At 44.2% G+C, this 14,420-nt stretch overlaps 1 protein-coding gene across 8 annotated transcripts in view; it reads right to left on the bottom strand.

The window, feature by feature from the left end:
* prdm16 (PR domain containing 16) overlaps window positions 1-14,420 on the bottom strand; it is a 201,483-nt gene that overhangs the window by 21,755 nt on the left and 165,308 nt on the right. For 7 of the 8 annotated variants that reach the window (XM_051949247.1, XM_051949248.1, XM_051949250.1 and 4 more), the window contains exon 4: window positions 4,137-4,277. In XM_051949247.1, coding sequence (XP_051805207.1) covers window positions 4,137-4,277 — 141 coding nt within the window. Of the gene's footprint in view, window positions 1-199; window positions 572-4,136; window positions 4,278-14,420 lie in introns of those variants that run through there. The other variant, XM_051949253.1, reaches the window with a different exon arrangement.

The raw sequence follows: 14,420 nt of genomic DNA, 5'->3' as shown, positions 1-14,420 counted from the left end.
CATACAGAAAGGCGCTGAAACTAACTTCCAAGACTTAGTCCACAGAAGATGAGAGAGGAGACCAGAAGCAAAGGCCTAAAATCAATGTAAATATTACTACTACTGTCGTTTTTATTAATATTATAGATATCTTAAGAGGAATTTCCGACAGTTTTACTACACAAAACAACCGCGTCTCTATACTTTTTTTCGGTCTGACCTTTCTTTTCTCCGTGAGTCGGAAGAGTTGCGAAAGTTGCGCGGCGCTGCGGAGAGCCTCCAGCTGCAGTAGCACTTCAGTCCCGGTGGAGTTGGCCACACAACCCATAGTAGGTCTACCGGAGACGGAGCGGGGCGCTGGAGCGGACCGACGGGGAGAGAGGGAGTCTCGGACCGGTCCGTGTCGTTTCCCTGCCGGCTGGACGAAGCCCGACGCGCTTCTGCTGAGCTTCTTTTACTCTCTGATCTAGTCACTGAGCGCGTCTTTGATGAGGATGATGAGTCTCTTTCTCTCTCTCTCTCTTTCTGACTCTCTCTCTCTCATTAGTGATTCCCTATTGCCCCTTGGTGCTCTCTCGGTTACCCGTCGGCCACTCCTCCTCGTCTTATCTCCAGCCAAAAGGATTGAGGGATCTGCGGCGCAGACCCCTCCCCGCATCTCCGATCCCAGCCGCCGCTCTTTGGCCGCATGATAAATCTATTATTGATGTAAATAATGGATACAGCAGCCTGACAGACCTGCGCTCACCATATCACTCTATCACACACATATAAAAAGGTTTTTACGCACAGAAACACTTTTACGCACAGAAACAGATTTTTACGCACAGAAAAAAAAAAGATATTTAACTTTATTTTCCTGGTTGGATTATTTCGTTCGTTTTCTGGTCTGAACATAACTGCACTAACAATGTAAGACACTTTTTTTAGCAATCGTTTGGATTAAATTGGATTTAAAAAATAGTTATTTGGTGAGGTAGGATGCATTAAGATCACATTTTTAGACAAGTCGTAAAAAATAAAAATAACTTCCATATTCATAATCAAAACTGTAATTATAAGCACTTATTAATTATTAAAATCATCGTTTAATTCTTCTCAGTCATTTTATTTGGATCTTTTGCTAAGATAAAAACAAAGATTTCAATATTTCAGACATAATAGGGAAGAAAACAACACGATAAGCAACGTGGCAATATTTTAGCTAAGCTCCCCTACAATTTTTATGATTAAAATATACTGCAATTTATTTATTTTGAATCTGTAAAATGACTTAATTTGTCATATTAATGACATTCTCCTCATTTTATGATAACATTATAAATTAAAGCATAATCAGAAAAAATATTAATAAAGCCAGTTAAATAATTAAGGGGATTTTAATTACATTCCTAATTAATATCTGTATGTCTGCAGCATTTTTTAGTCTCTCTCTCTCTCTCTCTCTCTCTCTGTGTGTATGTGTGTGTGTGTGTGTGTGTGTGTGTGCGTGTGTGTGTTCTCTACAGTAAGGCCTTCACACTCAGACCTGTCTTGACCTCTTCCCATCTCTGTCCAGTGTTCAGAAGACAGATGCCTCATCGATCAATGCCAGCCGTAGGGCCTGCAATAATCCCCTACTGTGGCCTCACACACACACACACACACACACACACACACACACACACACACACACACACACACACACACACACACACACACACACACACACACACACACACACACACACACACACACGCACGGACACACACACCAGTCCCTGTGAATTGATAGATCCATCCGGGGGTACAAGGGGCAGATCAAACAGCACTGGAAAGGGCTCCACTCCAAAACACAAAAGATGAAGGGTTGACAAGAAGGTGGACAAGGTTCATCTTCTCTTTAAACTCCCATCAACTACACACCCAACACACACACACACACACACACACACAAACACACACACTACTCATTGCACTCTCTCAGCCATTTCAATCACTAGACGCAACTTGGCCTTAGAGCACTGAATGGGCTCGCTTTCACACCAGTTTTTTGGGTAATTGTTTGGCATTCTGAATGAATGGGAACAATTTCATCGTGGTTGACAGACACACACACACACACACACACACACACACACACACACACACACACACACACACACACACACACACACGGGAAAATGTTGATTTGTCTTGTTTTGTTCAGCCATTATTTAAGGAGCCTGAATATTTCATTAGGATGAAATTGCAAGCAGTAATATGTGAGAACAGTTTGTAGGGAACGTGTGTGTTTGTGTGAAAACTGACTGAGGATAAAAGGAGGTAGCACTGTTTTCTGTACATGCCAACACACATTAGTCTCATCACAAACACTCAAAACCCTACAGCACCTCCAAAGAAACTGTGTCCAGAGCACCTGAGATATAAATCCATAAAATAACGGCAAATTATTGCAGGAGCATAAATGTCTAAATTATGGATGATCATGCACACATTTGTTCTTCTTACATCATTAATGACAAACAAATAAATTCTACACTTGCTTTTTAAAAGGTTACTGCCTGCATTTGAATTTGCCCGGTGTGCACATATTTCCATAAACTCATGCATTGTGCATGCAAAAAAAAGAAAGAAAAGAAAAGAGAAATCACTGAATGCTCTGTTAAATTATACATTTTAGCGCTGAGTGGCTGTGTATATGCATGCGTGCACGTGTGTTCGTGTGGCATTTCTAAATAAATCATAGGGTCATACCTGTGAGCTGCTACACTCAGAAAACGGTCGGACAAACAAAAGCAGGGCCCGTTCGCCGAGTACAAACAACTGCAAAACACATCAAAAAGCCACCGTGCACGTGGCCTTATCTTGGTCCGATAATTCTCCACAATTTTCTCTGGTGCCCTGATTCTTTCTTTGACATTGTGTGGCAGTGGCAGGGGGCACTGATGTGAAAATCTTAAAAGGATTAGGCGGGTTGGTGTTGCAGCCAATTGGTGCTTGTCAATCTCGGAGGCCCCTGTATGTTCCCTTCTCTCACTTGGTCCAAGCCCCCTTTTCTCTGTCGGTCAGGCTTCATGTTTGGAGCTTAAATGGACATACTAGCCCGTCCCCTCGGTGTGACAGAGTGACAGGTGGCAGATCAAGACATGAGGACAGAGCAAGGAGACAAAATCAGCCAGGAACAGAGAGCAGAGACAGGAAGGGGAACGGGCCGTGTAGGCAGGGATTAGGAAACAAATAAGAGCGGAGTGACAGGAATGTGGAAACACACGGCGAAGTCATATGGATGCATTTGGCTACTGTCATACTGCTGTCACGTCCTGTGTCATGCTCTGCTCTCATTTCATTTTGTTCTCAGTTCTTCTTTGGATGCAAATTCGGCACTTATTTTATTAAGTTTGAGTTACCATAATAGTCCAAATTGAAGTGAGACTGAAATGTGTGCCGAGGAACAGCTCACTGACACAGGCGGCATTTCATTTGAAGAAACTAGGACAAGAGTCAGCAAAGCAAGAGGAAAAAAAAAACAGTCCCCGCACGATAAACAGAAACAGAAATATGCTAATACGTTGCAGCAGTAAGTTGCGGTACACACATTGCATGGGGTTAGGGTTAGGGCCCAGTTAAGCAGTTGGGGTTTTATGGGCAACGGCTGGGCATGTTTCCAAAAGTATCCGATGCCTTGCCCAGGTTTCTTCAGAGAGAGCGAGAGTGAGAGAGAGAGCGGTGCAATGAGAAGCAAAAAGAGGGAGAAACTGCTGCCTCCACAGAAGAAGAAGAAGACAAAGTCTGGGGTAATAGTTATTCTGGGAGCCGGGAGTGTCAGACTATTCTTCAGCCTCTTTACATGGGTCATTTCTTAACAGCACTGGCAACCGGCCCAGCCACAGACACACAATAGAGCCATTCCTTGGTCATTACCAGCGCACACATTTTTCAAGCACAATGGTAAACACACACACACACACACACACACACACACACACACACACACACACACACACACACACACACACACACACACACACACACACACACACACACACACACCATGCATTCAACCAAGCGTCTGCTATTAGTGGAAGGGAAACAATAACTGCCGCTGCCTTCTCGTCTCTTTCTACGACTGTTTTCTTCATATCTGCACCACCAGGACAGTGTCATCACGCCGCTCACCTGGTCTCCTGTGAGATGACAGGCGGCAAGGTTCTGCTCCTCAAACGACGGCGCACAGCGGACGTATTTGAGCCAGCTGTTGTTGGCGGCATCCGGGCCTGTGTCCAGCGCAAACTTGACGTTGCCCATATCGTCCACCACCTGTCGGAGAGCAACGAGTTAGACATTAGGAAAAGTATCTATTTAACAAAAAAAGAAGCTTCAAAATCAACTAAACGACATTTTTCAAGGAAGTTCCGTGCAGCTACAGCGAGGCTCAGGAGGGTAGAAGCCCGCCGTGGCAGGAGTTTGATGTCATTTAACTTTAAGACGCACAGAGCCAACATGTCAGCGGGTGTTAGGGCCACCTAACCTCGTCAATCCTGACAACAAGTAGGGCAAAGAGGGGAAAGGAGGAGGGAGTAGACAAACTGTGGCTTCTTTCACTTGTCTAAAGACTTTCTCTGGCACATATTGATCACCCTTTGTAACCCCTACAGCCCCCTGAGACTCCGAGAGCGGCTCTCATGTTACCCGCTTTCACAGAGAATGAAGGTAGCGGTGAAGGAGGAAAAGGAGGAGCAGAAGAACAGAAGAGGGGGCTTATTGTGAAATGAGCAGTGATGGGAAAAGCAGGAGGGTGCAGCAATGCTTTATGTTTTTCTGCAGAGAGAAACACGACCTGTTCTTCGCTAAGTTGTAAGATAAATCGTCAATTGTGGCATATTTTGAAGCACAGAGAGCGAGAAATGTAAAGAAGTTGTCAGATTTGCCAAATGTATATTAGACAACTGTTCTTGGTTCATTGGAGTGCGTGTGTGTGTGTGTGTGTGTGTGTGTGTGTGTGTGTGTGTGGGGTGGATGTTGGTGGAGGATCTGGGGGCGGCTGAAAACCCCCAAACCGGGGTTGAAGCTCTGATTTCGGCGCTGCACGTGATACTGAGCCTGTGTGAATCCTCCAGGGAGAATCGGCCTGAGACAGAGCAACTCCTCTAATTACAACTACCAATCAGCCGGCCTGGGCTCGGCGCTGACCTCCAGCTTGACTCTCTGCTCTCCTAATCACAGTCAAATGTCTGCTGAAGGAAGCCGAGGTGTGATGGAGAAGAACCAACAAACCGTCTGACATTTTTAGATGTGCAAAGTTCGCGAACTTCTCTAATCGGCTGCTCTTTCTAACGTCGCGTTCGTGTGTTTTTTCCCCCTCCAGCTCGTAAAGTGTGAATGGCCGTGCTCTTGTTGTCTGACTGAGCGCGTGCAGAAGGTGTATTTTTGTGGGTGGGGGTGCAGGTGCCAAGTTTGGTGAGTAAATATGCAAACGGGTCTGGATGGAGGTGTGGATGCAACTGCTCGTAACCGTTTTAGGCCCGACGTACGCTGAGGTAACAGAGGTATGAGTTTACCCTCTCCCCTAACAATGCCCGGCTAAAAATAATTCATCAGAACCTCGTGTTTAAAAGCGCCGAGCCTGAAATAAAAACTGTGGCTGCTGCTTATGTAAATGCATTTGCTGATTGTGAGAGCAGTTTATGCAAATAAGTTCCTGTAATAAAAGATATTCAGCAGCAAATAATGTGATGCTGTTTAGTGGAGGAGCTTAGAAATAAAACTAAATTATTCTTATCCATCCTTCACACGCTGCTGCTGTCTCTTCTGCACCCAGTTTGCAACTTAAACACACAGCTTGATAGAGTCCAGGCCTTTCATTTTATGTGTGAAAACAGTCACAGAAAACTAACCAGGCCACACACACACACACACACACACCTACGTCTCCACCCAATATCACTCCTGCAGCCGAGTGCACTTGCCATGGGTTAACTGTGGAGCTGCAACAGGTATTGTAGGTGTTTTATGAACACATTCAGCAAAGTTTAGATCCAGGTGGGGTGATTTTGAACACACACACTCACACACACACACACACACACATATACATATATAGGAACAGTGCAATGTGTACATATTGAGCATGGCAGTATTCATACACTCATTTTGCCCCCCGCCTCTTTTCTTATACACACAACCGAGGGTCTGATCATGGATTTAATGAGCAGCAGACCTGTGTGTGTTTTCTTGTTGTATGTGCATGTGTGTGTGTGTGTGTGTGTGTGTTGTCTGGGAGGCCTGCTAACACCCTGTCTCGGGGTGGAAGCCTGATTTATAAGGCTTCAAATGAGGGGCAACAGAGAGGGAGAGCCAGAACAAGCTTGCGGCTGATTGTTTGTTTATTTACCTTTACCTTTCTTTTTCATCCCCCCCACCTCCCTCCATCCACACATGAAGAGGAGGAGGAGGAGGAGGAGGAGGAGGAACCGGCTGGAAATCATCAGCTCCACGTGTGAAAGAGATTCGGCAAAACAAAGCAACCAAAAGCAAACTTAGCTGAGTTTTTCCTCCTCTCTCTCTCCTGCTTCAGTTCTCGGGTTGCACTTTAAATGTAAGATATCAAGAATGCAATTTTTATGTTTCCCAATCCATCTTGCACTGACTCCAAGTTTTCATCCATTCAGTTATTCTCCTTGTGCTCATCTGGGCAGAAATTTTAACTCTCCGAATCACTTTACTGATCTCCTTCATCCTCTCTTCGCTTGCACAAAAGTGAGGCCAGAATTTAACTTTTTATTGCAAAATCTGATGTGTTTTATGCAGCTTTGTCAGTCACTTTGATCAAGTTAATCACTGATGGCAACACTACAAAAAACATCAGCGGTCAGATGCTCATCCAGGCTTTATACAAACACGTAAGCTGGTAAAACTCATTTGGAAGAGAAAATGAAAGCATACAGTAAAAGTATTACCCAAACAGCCAACTGTAAACATTTATCACAGTTTAAATGCCGAGTTCCCGGGTCCAATTTCGACCGACCAAACTAGCTTGTGCGTGGTGTCGTTGTGTAATGAGGGATTACTGTCAACATTTCAGGGGTGTTCACTTATATTTGTACCTTCAAATAAAGCGGTTGAGATAATGCTTGTTTACAGCCCGTCTGATTGCTGGATGCTTGTGTTTGGCGACTCGTCGTACGATGCAGCGACTACAGTGCTGTTTCCATTGATACAAATGATGGCAAAAGCTATGAAAACGGAATCAAAGTTGTGTTAATTGAAGAAAATGATCCTTTGAGGTCAGTAAAAAGAAGAAAATAGTCACTTTTAGTATGTTTATTTATGTTTTAAATCATTTCTATATCCCAGATTTACTCTCCTCAGAAGATACATTTTAAAAACCTAGATTCCAGAAGTTGATGTATAGTTCGACTTCATTAAACAGTATCAAGAAATGACTCGCTTGACAGCACACACACATGCACCAACACGTGCACGCGCACAAAGACACAATGAGACTTGACTGAAAGAGAAGCAGCTCTAAGTGGACAGGATGTAGAGCAAACTCCACAGGAAGCTCTGATAAGAGCACGACACTTATATCGCTCCTCACAACACAAAGGGGAACCTTTGACAGCTAGGAACCTTTAATGGCTGTCTCGGCATGCCCTCTCCTCCGCCAGTTACATCTGACGGATGTGTGTGGCGCGCTGGGCTGAATTAGCAGAGGAAAGTTGCTCGCACGGGTAGACGTTGGTGACAAGGTACATATTATTTTCTGTTTGATGGAGGGCAGAAAATGGAAATGGCAGCTCGGAGCGTGGTGGTGATTGTGATTTTGATGTGAGATGGAGATAGAAGCAGACTTACAACATGTGAGACATAACTGCCAGGTTATTGTGTGTCTCCGAGGGAATATTTTTATGAAGTGTGATCGTGGTGCTTTGTTGCGCTGCCCTGGCTTTCAACGTGTGAACACACCCTAGTTTGCATGCATTTGTATACGTGTGTGGCCGAGAACAAGGCAGGTTTTGTTGTTTGGAACTGCAAAAATGAAGCAAACGGACAAAGGTTTGCTTTCAAAATATTGGCTGCTTTAGCAAACAGATAAATATTAAAGATAAGCAGTGATCAGTGATATCTGCTTTACTGTTTTGCTATCTGTCTGTGCCACAGTCCACCGAACACTTAGGATTCAGGTGATACAGAGAAAAGCACTGACAAAGAGGCTCTTTTCAACAAAAGATTTCTCTGCATTGAAGGTTTTCCTCGCTGAAAACAGGAAAGCAGCACATGATTCACCTCCTCATATCCTGGGGAAGCTGCAAACAAATGAAAAAGGTTGTTTATGGAGGAGGAAGAGAAAGGAACAGGGGACAGATTGCCTTTCCATATTGATCTTGCTCTTAATCTATCATGATATGTTTAAATCTAGAGAAAGAAAAGCAGGGAAAGACAAGAAATAGGATGCAGGATTTGCGTGCACTACTTCCTGATGGAGACAGGGGGCAGCCTGGCATGAGAAGCTCTCCAGGTAGAGGAGCAGAAGTGGAAATGAAACTTCCCCTCCCTCTCTGCAGCTGTGCACACACACATATACATAAACACAAGACCGAGGTGGTTGTGGACAATATAGAAATGGGTAGACGGAGCAGGAATCGCATGCACACACACTCTGACGAGAGGGACGGTCATGGAAACGGTGACAGTGACAGATTGAGTGGCTGTGAAGTGGGGCCGGTTGTTAGAGGTGTTACAAATTAAGGCACGGGACGACTAACAAGAAAGAAAGAAGTGTGTGTTAGAGTGTGTATCCTCTCTGGAAATGGGTCTGTTTCCAGCTAGGAGGCCCCCTTTAGCACACACACACACATGCAGACACACATACACAAATAGGCAGCCTAATAAAGCAGCTGACAGAGCACAGATCACGACAGCCTCCAATGTGTTCGCGCTCATTCGTGTGTGTGTGTGTGTGTGTGTGTGTGTGTGATGGATGGAGGCCTGCAGAGAAGACCCCGGCCTGCCACATCACTCAACAGTCTAAATGAGTGTGTGTGTCTGTCCACATGTGTGTGTGGAGGTGAGAGGTGGACAGGAACACAAGGGGTCCTGACAAACGCTTTCTTACAGCGGGAAGGAAAAAGACAGAATAAATGAGATTATTCATATTTTATTAACTTCAGTGGATTTGGTGATGAAGATGTGGGAGGAAGGAGGACAATGATAAGGTAAAGAAAAAAGCGTTCGGATGAAACTCTTACTCTTTCTTGTATGTTGGTAAAACTGGTATTTTTTCTTTGCATTTGTGCAGTATTTGAAAAGGGAAAGGAAGAAAACTGGAGGCTCAAATAAAGCTGAATATATGTGAAATATTGAGACATATTTTCATAGTTGTGTTTGTGTGTGAGAAATGAGAAATTCAAGCTTGTGAATATACAGAAAAGACATTTGTAGCCAGTGATGAGTCTACACAAAAACCCAAATATTCAGCTCCTAACCTCGATGTTGATATCATTTCTGCATCGCCTTTTTTTATTTATTACATTCCACAACCGCAAATCTATACATTCACCAACCCCATGCAGCTTTACACATCCTTAAAAAGGCTGATGTACAATCATGAGTTTGAAATAATCTCTCTCCAAACATAAAAATCCTGCTGCCTCTTATCTGAGTCCTTTGTTCCAGTTCGTCTAAAACGCCAAATCGACGTGGGAGAAACCACACGGCAGAAAAGATGCAGGGGAGTCGATGCGTTCCTTGATAAGGCTCTCGTCGATTTCAGTTAATTCAAAAATCACACTCTCACCCCGGCGTAACATTCATCAACCGGGGAAATTTGCTCCTTTCAGCACCGCTCTGATGACGAAGCTGACAACATTTGTCAAGCATGACTCATTCGTTTTCCGTTTTTTTTTTTTTTTTTTTGCAGAATTTACTTTCCCAATATTTTCCCAGCCGGTCCAGAAATCTAAACAGACTTTACGTCGCGGCGGAGGGGAGTTGGTGTTAACGCCGCACATCACATCCTTCTTCTCTTGACAGCTTCCTTTTTTCTCTTTCTCTCCGTCAACGCCACAAAATCTCATCCTTCCTGCCTTTACATGCGCGCGCTGCACACAGAAAGCTCTGCGTTTAAAGTACAAACAGACCGATCTGTTTTCCCAGCGAGGCTCCGGTGACACTCAGATATTATTCAAACAGCGCAAATGTGAGGAGTGTCGACTGACTCAGCCGGTTAAACGTGTCTGTTATTGATGCACGTGTGTTGGAACAAAACTTTGAAATCGGTGAAAATATGGCGAGTCCAAATAAAGAGAGCCAGTAGCAGAATCAAAGTGTTTCATCAGGAGGAGCCATACTGTGAGTAAAGATTGGGCCTTTAAAAATAGAGCGCGCGCGTGTGTGTGTAGGTGTGTGTGTGTGTGTGTGTGCATGTGTGTAAGCGCTATTACTCTATGATGCTGGTAATGGTACACCTGTGTAGCCATGTCTGGCAGCCTAATGACAGCTAAAAAGGAAACAGGCTGTAAATCCACACACACGTGCACACACACGTGCACACACACGTGCACACACACACACACACACACACACACACACACACATTTTATTGAGGCACGAACGCTTGTGTTGAATATCACATATTTACTGTTTGTCTCTGTCGCAGGTGAACGCCGCCATAAAAAGTGTGCGTCTGTAGCTTGTTCGAGGCTTCCATGTATCACCAGTAAAATGTCTGTATGCAAGGTGTCGGGAGTGTGTGTTCATGGTGTGTATGAGTGTGTATGTATAGTGTGTGTGAAGGTGAGCGAAGGCGTGTTAAATGTGACCCATTTTATCTGGCCAGGGCAGCCATCGACATAATTAAAAACCAGGCAGGCAGGCCAGGGAGGGCCTGGGGCCTTGTAAAAGCCATCTGGGTTGTAGTGTGAGTAGGTGTGTGTTTGAGTGTGTGTGTGTACATGCATTGTGAGTGTCAGAATGTGGCCCCGCTCACTAATGACCCGACTTGCTTCTATGGAATCTCTGCAGTCGCCGTGGCACAGCTATCATTTGTGGCGAGCGTGCACGCGCCGCACTGAAAACATGCATGTGGAAAGTCCTCCCACAGTCACCAAATCATGGGGAAGTCACATCTTGTTTTGTTTGACTTCGAGCCGTCCAAGTTTTCCATTTAAAGCAACAGAAACGTGAACACAAGTTCCCATGCGTGTGGAAATTTAAAGCCGAGGTTGAATTATGTAACTTGCAGAATTCGGTAGACGTAGACAGAATAAACCTGCTTCACTTTACTTGTGTGCCACTTAATACTAACTAATATGAAAATAAAGACTAACACAGATCAGCTTTCAATACATTTGAACCTTATTTCAACATCACTTTTCATGATGTAGTTTTAGATCGTCAGTTTCCGGCCACAAATGCATTTTGGAGGTTTCATGTCGAACTGAAACAGTAGAGGAGTCTTTACTGATCACACACGTGCGTTATTTTTAGCATCACGCCACCGTGTCCACCTCCGCACCCCTGCAGCTCATCTGAATGAGCAGGTTGCCATGTGCAGGGTTGCCAGGTTAGGGTAACTTAAAACAGGAAGTGTGTGCGCTTTAAAAGAAGAGAGGCAGCGAGTTTTCAGGCTGGACCTTGTTAATGAAATGGCTTTGTGTTATTTACAGCCCCTTGTTAAAAGGCTGAATGAGTGTGTGTGACGGTGGCCGTGCATGTGTGTGTGTGTGTGTGTGTGTGTGCAGGTGTATGCTACTTTTTGCGTGTGTTTTTTTATGTATGTGTGATATGTTCAGTGTACAAACCTGTGTGTGTGTGTGTGTGTGTGTGTGTGTGTGTGTGTGTGTGTGTGTGTGTGTGTGTGTGTGCGCGTGTGCGTGCATGTGTGTGTGTGTGTGTGTGTGTGTGTGTGCAGGTGTATGCTATGTTTTGCATGTGTTTTTTAATGTATGTGTGATATGTTCAGTGTACAAGCCTGTGTGTGTGTGTGCGTGCATGTGTGTGTGTGTGTGTGTGTGTGTGTGCATGTGTGTGTGTGTGTGCGCAGAGGTTGCCATCATGCTACGTCTGTTTTACTGTTGCACAGCCTTTTACAGGCAGCTCTTTATGATATGTATTTAGGGCAATTAGTGAGGAGATATATTGGCTCATTACGGTGAAGCAGGTGCAGCGTAAATGGGGAAATATATGAACAGTACATCGGGGTCACACACTCTGTCGGTGGTGTTTGAAGGCTAACAACTTGACTTATGCGTGTGACAAACAGGAGCACACACACCGAATCAGTCAAAGCCAGAGTAAAGACATATTTTCTGTCAGAGGAATCAGATTGTACAATCAACAAATACCCTATATGGCGTTTTAAACTCGGCTAAAACCGCTGCGAACACTCTCAAGACGAGCACAGAGTGTGTAAACTGGTTAAACATTAACTGAAGAGGGAAGCAGGGTTAGTAAAGCACGTGTTTACTGGTTGGAAGGAGCGCACAGCGAGCAAAGTGGTTGTTTATTGGCTACAGGGACTAATGTTGGGCTTGTCTGGAGAGGAGTTTACAGACACACATTAAACCCGTTTAAACGCACGTTTATGTACAGAATGTGATGATAATCTGATGACTCAATTCTTGTTTGTACAAAATGGAGACGATTCCAGTGGAAAAAGCCTGAATTCCTCTGTTTTGCACTATTTGAATCTCGGCAACGACCTCCGAACCGGTCCTGGAAAATCTGAAATATCGGGGGGAAAAAATGGCATGAATAAATAATGAAACATCAAAATGTGAAGGCTACGATATGGATGTCCAAATTTAATCGCAGCTTTCTCCCTTTTCTCGACGAACTTCAGCATCGGGGACGTGAAAAAACACTTCCTGAGCTCGAGCAAAGCGGCCATAAATCAGTCAAATCGTATGCATCCATGCCAAGAATAATGTCAAATAATAATGAGGCGAGGAAACCTGCATTCAACACTGACACAACTTGACCTCCACTCTATCGACTGACATCGGAAGTGAAACACAAAATGGGACAATTCCTGGAACTGCGCAAACACAAATAGGGAAGTAGCGCTTGAGACAAATTTGTAGAGCACGTAGCGCTATTAATTATTTATTGACACCCAAATAAAGGAATACTTCCGGGCTTGGCTCTGGGAAGATGAGATGTGGAGCGCACGGTCATAAAAAGAGCTTTTAATAAGGTGCAGCGTTTACTTCAGCGTTTGCTTTTGTGATTTTGGAAGGAGAAATTCATTCTTAATCACATTTGTAGTGATCCAAACCAGACAATTCCAACATGAGCTTGTTTTTTTTGCATCTCAGCGGCTGCTCTGCATCAAATCTGTCCCATCAGGTACTCCCCCTGTCAAAAGTTTTAGGACAGGTTCTCATTTATTTGAATGAGAAAGTGTCCTAAAACTTTTGGCAGGGGGTGTACCTCATTCCCCGAATCTCATCGAAGCAGACTGACGCAAAACAGAAGAACTGTCTCAACCCATCTTCTTTAAATTGAACTTTTGTTGGAATGACATTCTATCCCTGTATTGCAGAAAGTTGTCCTCCAGTGTACTGAGATCAATGAGTTGGTGGCACAGAAGAGACAAGATGAAACTCTGGGAAGTGAACTCAAAGTAAAGAAAGTCGGAGTGACACACAGTCGTGCGTTTGTCTCCGTCTCACCACCATCACCAGCTTCAGTCCACCTGGATTTCTCTGCAGAAGGCTTGAGTTTCAGAACCCAAATCAACAAAAATGCATTGTGCAGGAAATTGGTGCCCAAAAAAAAAAAGAAAAAAAGGAGCGTTTCAGTGCAGCTGGCCCGGACAGCATGTGGCAGAACCCCCGTGTGGCTGCAGGCCTGCGGCTTATTGGAACCATCTGAACAGAACTTTTTGTTTACAATAACAACCAGACTTCACTTTCTCCTCTCACCATCCCCCCCTCCTCCTCCTCCTGCTCCTCACCTGTAGCGAAAGGATTTACTCCTCAGACCGATGAGCCAAGATTAAAAGAATCGACGTTTATGAATTAAAAACTCAGCAAAAAACTCAAATCTAATCATCTAGTTTCAGACAAAGACCTTTAGAAAATGAGAAAAACCAACACTGGCAGATGTGTCATCTTGATTAAATTTTATAGAGTCACATAATAAACACGAATAATGCTTTTTTCCACAAGAAATACAGTAGTGTGCAGAAGTTTAAGGAGCTAACACAGCCTAAATCCACAGAAGCACGGTGAGTTCTCCCAGATGCTTTGGATAACCGACCTGCCAAGTGGCTTGAAATGTTTTGCAAACGTACCAGGGAGAACCCAGTTTTAAGAGCAAACGGTGGTCACACCAAATTTGAGTTCATTTTTCTGCTTTCTGCACTAATAAGGACTATTTATGGCATTCTTATGTTAAGGGAATATTCACTTAAATGTTGCACAGAAGAAATGCAAACGTGCCAGCAGAGATCTTGGT

The sequence above is a fragment of the Acanthochromis polyacanthus genome, chromosome 6, assembly GCF_021347895.1.
Source record: "Acanthochromis polyacanthus isolate Apoly-LR-REF ecotype Palm Island chromosome 6, KAUST_Apoly_ChrSc, whole genome shotgun sequence".
Lineage (NCBI taxonomy): Eukaryota > Metazoa > Chordata > Actinopteri > Pomacentridae > Acanthochromis > Acanthochromis polyacanthus.
This window is presented reverse-complemented; position numbering and strand designations above follow the sequence as displayed.